The sequence below is a fragment of the Silurus aristotelis genome (assembly GCF_946808225.1).
Source record: "Silurus aristotelis genome assembly, chromosome: 6".
Classification (NCBI taxonomy): domain Eukaryota; kingdom Metazoa; phylum Chordata; class Actinopteri; order Siluriformes; family Siluridae; genus Silurus; species Silurus aristotelis.
The window spans coordinates 3,061,821-3,071,824 of NC_139579.1; the positions used below are offsets into that span (position 1 = coordinate 3,061,821).

General features: G+C 41.8%; 1 protein-coding gene across 1 annotated transcript; it reads right to left on the reverse strand.

The window, feature by feature from the left end:
* Positions 1–1,246: 1,246 nt before the first annotated feature.
* foxk2b (forkhead box K2b) lies at positions 1,247–9,171 on the reverse strand. Its single transcript, XM_083545042.1, has 9 exons — positions 8,626–9,171; positions 4,835–5,026; positions 4,431–4,575; positions 4,177–4,323; positions 3,805–3,998; positions 3,122–3,324; positions 2,842–3,021; positions 2,567–2,761; positions 1,247–2,454 (listed from the first exon to the last, which is right to left on the reverse strand). Exons 1-9 carry the CDS (start codon positions 8,952–8,954, stop codon positions 2,264–2,266), a joined length of 1,776 nt encoding a protein of 591 aa, XP_083401168.1. The 5' UTR covers positions 8,955–9,171; the 3' UTR covers positions 1,247–2,263.
* Between the last annotated feature and the right edge of the window lie 833 nt (positions 9,172–10,004).

Genomic DNA, 10,004 nt, shown 5'->3' on the forward strand with positions numbered 1-10,004 from the left:
ACCTGTACAAGTCCCACAAGTTAACCCTCAAACTTGTCATCCACTAGGGGGCAGCTCAGAGCTAAAACATCTCAAAGTTTAGAAAATTGAATTACCATTTTGCCCAGTTCTGATTCTGCACTATGGGGTATTACAGTGAAATCGAGGTAAGGTGGTGATATGTTTCAGAATGCTGGCTATTTCTTGTCCGTGCAGCCAACAAAACCACTGGGTTTCTGTAACACACTAAGCAGTTTAGTATAATGAATTAGTTTTGAAATGATCTAGTTTACTTAAAAAAAAAAAAAAAAAACTGATCTCAACAAATATTGGAATATCGGAACACCAAAACACAACCACAGGATACCAGAGATCCATCAGGAGACTTTATTTAGTTTCTGTTGCCCTCTGGTGGCTTCGAGAAGAAGTGCCACAAGCAGAGTCCACAGGGACGTTACTGCGCCAGAAATTCAATGAGCAAAATCAGTTTTCAGTATGCAAATTCAGGGCATCTGGATCAAAGCTTCACGCTAATTTTGGAAGTGTACTTCCCCAATCATTCCCTATTATTATTTTTTTCATTTCCACATCATCGCATCCCCAAATTATTTCCTTAAATTTTCTATCCCTAGCAATTCTTCATTCCTACCCAATCAAGCTCTTCTTGTCAATCTCTTTTTAGCCATATTCCCTTTCAACTTTGACTTCTTATTCTATTAGACCTCCAAGGAGTTTGTTCAAAATGCGATCAAAGTTTGTGAAGGAAACACAAGAAAGTGGAATTGTCAAAGGGTTTAAATTAATTTATATATATATTTAAAAAAAAAAAGAAAAAAGAAAACATTTTACCATTAAAGCAGAACAATCAATCAATCTTTTTTTTTCCTTCCCGTTTTTATACTTGCATCCTCAAAAACAAATACAATCAATCAATCTGTGATTAGACAGGATCGGACCGGCTGAACCAAGTGAAACCAGCTAGAAATGGTAACCTGAGGACTGGGGGGCGGAGTTTATATTTGAAACAATCAATTCATTTGTTCTTATATGGACTCAGTGCCCTCTTCCATTCCTGGTGTGGTTATTGTTATTAGCTGCAGCATCAAAATTGTGTAAAATCACATTTGAGATAAAGTTAAAAAAAAAAAAAAAAAAAAAGAGGCTCAGACTCAATGGGACAAAAATGAACACTTGTTTCAATATATATATATTTTGTTAAAAAAAGAAGAAAAGAATGTTCCTAAACGAATAAAAAGACAAACTCGGATATCGTCCGCAGCTGGTTGGTCTGCCGTATATTTCCATGGAAATAATTTTTTGTTTATAAACGTCCACAAAGTCCACAAAAAAAAAAAAGCAAAAAATGTGCGCTCCACATAACAAAATACTGCATATCTCACTGGGTGATCCTGTGTGTGGGCTTAGCTGCCAGGAGTTGATCCCTTAGTTGATGAATAAAGCTAAGTACGAGAAACACTCACGCTCGCTCGCCGGATGTCTCTTCGTGAGTCGTGTTACGGATGAGCTGCCGAGGCGTGGAATGTGGAAGAGATGCCGGACGAATAAATGTGTGTGTCGTCTTTCACACACACACATCCGCAAGCAAGTACAGTCAGGTAAATTCAGATCACAGGTCTGTAGTCCGTGTTTATGTATGAATGTATATTTGTGTGTGTGTGTGTGTGTGTGTGTGTGTGAGAGAGAGAGAATAAGAGCTGGGTGACCTGATAGAAAAGTGTGTATATAAAAAATATATATAAATAAAAATAAAAAAAGAGCATGAATAAATGAAGAAAAGGGGGGGGGGGAAGAGAGGGAACCAGTGAAAGAGAGAGTTGAAGTTTATATTTTCAGTATAGTTAAATTTTTTAAATGTCATCAGAGTCTTGGATAAAAAGAAAATAATAATAAAATGTCATGGTTTTGGTAACAGATCATAACCATATCACCCAGCTCGTGTGTGTTTGTGTGTGTGTGTGTGTGTGTGTGTGTGTGTGTGTGTGTATAAATATATAAATATGCACTGCAGTCTTCAGGGAAATTGAGAAAAAAAAAAATGCATGTTTGGTGTAAAAGAGGAAATAACGAAGACGCTCCTCATAAAGCAGGCTGGTGGGTGGAGTCTTGTCAGTGAGTGGGTGTGGTTTTACTGGGGGAGTTTTTTTTTGCTTCGTATTGAATAGTTGGTAACGGACATTATGACAACAGAGAGAGAGAGAGAGAGAGAGAGAGAGGAAGAAAGAGGTGGAGCTAACAGGAAATGGGGCGGTGCTCATGGTAATGCCTAGTCGTGATTGACAGCAGTGGACTTGTCCGTGTTGGCCGTTCCATTAGGGTCAGTGGTGATGCTTTGCTGCTGTTCTTCGGTTTTCATTCGTTTAGTCTCAGGCTGCTCGCTCTCTCCATTCTGACGTTTAGTGGGCAGAGATGCGGAGACGGATGCATGGGCTGCTAATAGGTGGAGGGGGCTGGACACTGGGTGAGACAGAAAAAGAGAAATAATAAATTTGAATGGATTTGACAGCATTATCAGAGAATTGTTTGATAGATAAAGAATCCGCGTGTGTGTGTGTGTGTGTGTGTGTACCTGCGCTGGCCGTAGCAATGGGCAGTAGGTGTGCACCGTTTTGCGTGATGGCTTTGATTGGCAGTTGGTGCTGACCCAATGGGGCTTGCTGCACTATAGTAACCGTCTGGATGGGAGTGGCTGTGCTGGTCTGAATGATCCGATTGGCCGAGCCTAAGGAAGTGTGAGTGATGGTGGGAACAGCTTCTACTTTTACTGCAGACACAAAACAGAGACATAAACACACACACACATCTGTCTATTGCCTCCCTCTACACCAGGGTTTGACCTCTGACCTTTGCCTGCGGAGTGTGATACACCGTTCTCCTGAGGTTTAGCAGCACTGACTGGGATCTGATGGAGAACATGGAGAGTCTGCATCAGTGTCTGAGGAGCAGCCGACGTGGAGGAGGAGGACGAGAACACCATGGGTCTCTGAACAGCTATCAAAACCGGAGCAGTGCTCACCGGAGAACCTACACACACACACACACACACACACACACACACACACAGTTATTTATAATACATCTCCACCTTATTCTTTGTTAGATGAAACTGGTGTGAAGCATGTACCAGATGTGGTCTGTGCCAGGTGAGCTTCCTGAATCACGGCTAGTTTCGGCTGTATGGCAGCGGCAGCAACAGGGGCTGGGGCAGGGGCGGAGTCTGTCTCCAAAGGAACAGGCGAACCCTCCCGAGACAGACTGTCAGGGGTCTGGACGCCACTGGAGTGAGCAGAGAGAACACCAGAGTGGCTGGGTGACGCCGGGGCGCTCCTGTAAACAAAGAGGAAACGAAACGACCGAATACATCAAGAACAAACCAACTTATACATGCACTCTACAATCTCACAATCCACACTTCCTTTAAAAAAAAAAAAAGGAAGAAAAAAAACGAGCACAATAAAAATAAACCCAAATAAAAAAAAAAATAATAAACAAACTGAAAAAAGTGGTCAAATGATTTATAAAAAAAATCAATTCACAATAAAACTAAAAATATATTAATAGAAAGAGTGCACTATGTAAACTGTTGATGTACACAAATGGTTACCCCCCCCCCCCCCCCCAAAAAAAAAAAAAAAAAAAACCCAAAAATAAAAAAAACGCTCATGACGTTCTTTCAGTCTTTAAACTACTTGTTAAATAAAGTGATGTAGTATCAGGGCACAGCCACCAGGGGGAACCAAAGCACCTCAATAGCAGTTGCAACATCTCAGTGTGTACATGTTGAATTGGTCTGTAAGTTCTGCCCACCTGGAGGAGAGGGGTCCGAGTGGTGGCCTGAAGCAGGTCACTCCTCTGGGTCTGCGCTTCCTGAAAGCCTGCTCGATGAGTTTTCCCTCTGAGGATGGGTCTATCCTCCAGAACGAACCCTTCCCTGGCTCCTCCTGAGAACGTGGCACTTTGATGAAGTACCGGTTCAGAGACAGGTTGTGCCGGATCGAGTTCTGCAACACACACACACACACACACACACACACACACACACACACACACACACACACACACACACACACACACACACACACACACACACACACACACACACACAGATTTACATCTAACTCGCAGATGTTTTGGGATCAGTACTAGAAAGGAATGTGTACGAGAGAGAGAGAGACTAACCTGCCAGCCCTTATCTGCACTCCTGTAGTAGGGGTAGTTCTTGGTGATGTGTGTGTAGATGCCATTAAGTGTGAGCTGTTTGTCTGGAGCGAGTGTGATGGCCTGCACGATCAGCTGAGCGTACGAGTACGGAGGTTTAGAGTCGTCCTAAAGAGAGAAAAAAGTGAGCGGTGTATAGACTGCTTTTACGGGTCACATTACCAACTTATCACTAAGACCTTAGATATTACAGTGAAGAATGGGAGAGCCATTACTTTGGGACTGTCTTCTCCTGACGCCTCTTTATCGTTCTCGGAGTGCGAGTTATCGATCAGGTGCAGGTCCGAAGACATGATGCGGCTCATTTTATAGCCTGAAGAACCGGCACCACGGGGACTCGACGGACACGAGTTAGCAGCGCTGCGAGACAAAACCATTCCGTTTAGAGTTTACTCTTAACTAATATAAGTAATGTCACATCCCTTCATTTACACCCTGCAGCTTTAACACAATGAAAATCGTCTGCACTTGTAAAACTGAAGTTTTCAAAACTCTACTCCAGTTTTGCGAGATATGTGATTGAAAGTTTTATATCCACTGAAAGAAAAAAAAAAATAAAGAAAAAAAAACACCCATTAGAGAGCAGGTTTGGAAAGCCAGAGCATGTTCGTGTGTGCACCTGATAGTCCCAGTGGGAGAGGGCAGAGGACTCATTAGGTGAGCGATGTTATCAGGGATGTTGATTGACAGAGGCGAGATCTTAGGCTGCACCATCTTCACTGGAGACTGCTCCTCCTTTGGCTCCTTTTTCGCCCGTCCCAAAGCCGTGAAGGTGATCTTTATGCTCGTACTGGGGAATCGGAACGTGCACCTACACACATGAGAAATAGAGTACGGGAATAAAACACGTGATATAATGTTTCATCATAATGCTCACACACACAGTTAGTGGTATGTCTCTTAACAAGACTCTGGAGGCGCTGTGTGTGTGTGTGTGTGTGTGTGTGTGTTTGTGTCGAAGCTGCACTAAATCAAGCATTCTCTTGACACAGAAAAGATTGTAAACAGTCCGAGTTGTAGAAAGTAAATAACCAAGGATGTATAACGCATCACAATCTGTGCAGAATGGAAATTTTTAAAAATAAAACCCAGAAGGTCACGTATGCTCTCCAGTCATCCACATTCCGTTATAAAAAAAACTTGTCTTACACATGAATTAAACAGAATCATACAATAACAGCCACAAACATCGACCTGCGTGGTCCAAGCGCTCTCAATGTGGAATAATTCTAACCTAGTGCATCAAGCACTGAAAGCTGATTGGTTGATGGCACCCTTGTGTTTTTTTTTTTTTTTTTTTAATTGCAGTCCCAGTTCTCTCTGTCTCGCCTGTCTGCTATATAAAGGTGAACCTTACACCATGCCGAGTTGCTCAAGTGACGTTCCTGGAAATATGACTTGTTGGAATATTAGGCCACGCCCCCAAAGATAATCTTTGCTCCTTGCGATCGTCTGCTGATTGAGCTTCCGGTTACATTACAACTCTGCTGAATGTTCGTTAACACACACAGACTTTAGAGCGAAATCACACTGAGCTGTGGAACAGGTGCTGAACATGACACCCCTGCCTGAAAAACGTGTGTGAATGTAAAGTGTGGTTAAAAACAAAACAAAAAAACAAGTCCTGACAAAGAGCCTTTGTTAAAGCATGCTGACATTACAACAAGGCGAACCCATTAGCGCGCGCACACACACACACACACACACACACACACACACACACACACACACACACACACACACACCTCTCCTCACAATATACCATTTTTAAATGTTGTTAATCAGTGCATTAACATGCATGCACAGACACACACCCACCCACCTTAAATACACCACACACACACACACACACACACACACACACACACACACACACACACTCGCCCATAAATACCACGCACAAAAACCTCATCCACTGTTGAGGTGTGTCAGTGGGTGGATTCTGGTTACCAAAGGAATGTCTGGGTTTCTAAACAGTGCATTTTTTCCTAAAGGTGGTGTGTGGTGGGTGTGTTTATTCACATCCCGTTCTTCTGTTCTCTCTCACACACACACACACACACACACACACACACACACACACACACACACACACACACACACACACACACACACACAGCTTTACCTGCATGGATTTTACACAGCACAACTTTGTTAAAAACACAGAGTTTTAAAGTAAAGGCTTCCAGTGGCAGAAGGTGGTTGCCATGGGAATGCAACTACAGAGTCACAGGAATTCAACACCAATAAATCAGTTCATTGTGAAGAAGAGTGGAAGCCACAGACTGCGCACACACGTGTGTGTGTACGTACAGCTATAAGAAACTAACCACTGACTATGATTAAGCTAAAATTATTTCATGATAGCAGAACAACAAGGTTATTTATATAAAACCCAAACCACCGTCAGACCTGCAGTTCTAACCACCTCCTGACCAATCACAATCCAGAACTGAACAGTGCTGTATTCTGGATGAGCAGAGTCTGCTGTGTGTGTAAACAGTGCTGCATGTTGAAAACACACCACTTCCTCTTCCTTAGTGTTCAAAGTGAGAGACTTTACACACTATGCACATCTGGACTTCCTCTCTGACCTCGCACTTACTTGCACTTCTTTCACTGAGAAATCGACTCTCCTTCCTTCCTCACTTGTGTCATGTTAACAGCTCAAACACTACAGCAGTGCATGTGACCTGAGAGTGACCTTGCAGCAGTGTGTTTCACACTTGCACACTCCCTCCTATACACAAACATTTTACCGAGAACAGTTTATCCTTCATTTAGCACACGTACCAGCCTGGGATACTGGGTCTAATTACATTTCACTTATTTATCAAAACGGTCCTCATACACACACTTGTGGCTTTCTATTGCTTCACCAAACAGAATTTACAGGAGATGCACGCCAATTAGCGCATCTCTCTCACACACATATACACACACACACCTGGTTATGACAGCAAAGTGTTTTGTCTCCTTGTATCTGAAGTGCAACTCTGGTGGAGAGGACAAACAGTAAGTGTGTGTGTGTGTGTGTGCGAGCTATTTCAACAGACTTTAAGTGTCTCCTGTTACAAAAGAAATAATTTTGAACAATTTTGAATTTTCAATTCGTACCTTTAAAAAAAAAAAAAAAAAAAAAAACACACTGACTATCCCTTGTGTGTTTTCATCAGCCTTGAGGTTGTGCCCAAATATACCTGTTTGTTTACTCTACTACACTGACCTTTATCATTTACACACACGAACACTGAATGATGTCTCTACTGCCATTCACATTATTTAAAATTAGTATTAAATCTGCAATAAGATTAGATTTGATAAAACAGACTTTAGTCTTTAGTCTGTAGTCTTTAGTAATAACATTGGATTTATGAAGATTAATTAAAAAATGTTTTATGGTTGTGTGTTTATGGGGACCGGTCGTGTGTTTATGGGGACCGAGGAGCTTGTGTTTGAATGGTTTATATTATTTAGTTTTTTTAAGGGCCTAATGTAAAACTGTGTGCCACTGACAGTGTAAAAACAACATGTGATTGTACATAAACATAGACTGACTCTTATTATGACTCTTTAGATGACTGAAATCAAAACCATTCACAAAACATTTACACACATTTTAGTTATTGAAAACAAATGTAAGAAAAAAAAAAAAAAAGTCCTAAATAAAATTTCTAAGCGAACAGAAAATCTGTACAAAATACGACACAGTTTTTTGTTTCTCCCATCAGTAAGTGATCATTTGTGGGTGTATAAGAGGAACAAAACACCGCCTCCAGTGTTATAAAGGGGGAGAGGTTTTTGTTTGGGAGTTGAATTAAAATGAAACACAAACCTAATGTTAAATTATACAGCAGGTAAAGTCAGCTGGGGGGAAAAAAGTGTAGCTTTTTTCAAATGTGAAAATACAAAACAATGAACGATGAAATACACAATTGCACAATAAGCGAACGCACGCAAAACAAACAAAAAAAAAACAACCAACCTATTCACAACTTGTATGTGTTTAAAGCGTTTTATTCTCACAAAGATTTGCCGAATATAAATATATTTACACACACACACGTATAAAAAAAATGCAACGTTAAAAGCGGTGTCCATGGCGACGCAGGGGCGACTGCACGTGCGCCACGTACAGATTCCAAAACAACAACAAGAATAACGGCCATGCACGCGCGGACACACAAACGGGCGCGCGCGAGCGCGGACACACAAACACACACAAGCATTTGGGAACTGAAATACGATTGTGGTCGTTCATGCTGCTGTTTTGTGTGATTATGTGAAGTTTTACTGGACGGGCACGCGCACGAAGCACGCACACACACGCTCACGCGCACTAAAGGCCGTAGCCGAGTGTTTGCGTGTACCAAAGCACATGGCCGATAGTGAAAGTGTGTGTGTACTCACACTCGTGGAAGCTGTAACGGAGGAGCCCCTCGGCGTAAAAACACACCGTCCACGAACACGCCGTTCTTCCCAAGGCAGCGGAGGTAGAAGACTCCCCCTGTCCCGTCCTCCTCCTCTTCTTCTTCTTCTTCGTCGTCCTCCCCGGCCGTGAAGAGCTCTAGGTGCCGGCGGGAGATGAAGCTGGAGTGGCCCATGCTCACGTCCACCGATCCCTGAGAGGAGTTCCGGCCCACGGTCACTGAGCGCTTCTTCATCAGATACTCGAACTCACGGCCCTCCAGCCGCGCCACGGCCAGTCCGGACAAGCCGCTCACCCCCACCGCCGCCATGTTCCACCCCAAACAACGGCGTGTAATCTTTACCTACTCCTATTAACTAACACTCTGCTTCCTTCCTCCGCTTCCTCAGAGCCAGAATCGTTATTTATCGTCTCCTTCAAAGGCGCGTCCTGAAATTATAAGTGAAATAAAATAAAAAGCTGGGCAGGGGCCTGGCCGGGAGACGCGTAAACGTGCCAGACCGCGGAGCAGCGGCTCAGAGAACGGTAGGAGGGGAGGACAAAGAAATAGAGCCAATCACAAGACAGGGTTGCCTGATTGACACGTTTAAGCTCCAATCAAACCTGACAACGCCGCAGTTGTAATTCGAATGACAGCCAATTGGAGAGAAGAACACGGGCGGGTGCTTGGTATGAAGGTTGGTTGCGCCGTACATCAACACGGAGCGCCTGAGAGAGTTTTAAAGAAAACCCGGAAATGGATTTTTTTTGCCGGATGTAAAAAAAAAAAAAAAACATTAAGCAAATCTTTAAAAAATGCGGATATAATATTATATTTGAACACACAAATAAATGAATAAATAATAATGTATTAGTCAGACGGGAGTAACTTATAAAATTTATAAAAAAAAAATATTTTTTTAGAAAGAGCTGAAATAAATAAATGAATATATATATATATATATATATATATATATATATGTATATGTATATGTATAATTTTTTTCCCCTTTTTTTCCTTATAGATTTTTAATACAGAGAGTAATCAGATTGTTTTGCTTTTTTGTAATTGTGTGTTTTATTGTGACGACTTCAATCCTTTCACTGGATTTGGGCCTTGGTGTTAATAATAATAGTGGAGATTCGATCCTGAGAAAAATTTCAACAACATTTCAATAAAGGAAAAAAATAATAATTTGGCCCTAACGATGCAAACCAACGTGTAATATAACTGCATAAATCTTGATAGATAAATAAAAGCTATAAAACAGATTAGAAAATGTGCTACAGGTTCTCTATATTAAATCACAATAAATAAATTCTAATAAAGTCAGTTTAACTGCATTTAGATCTCCAAGCTAAAATGGCAGATTTATTTTAA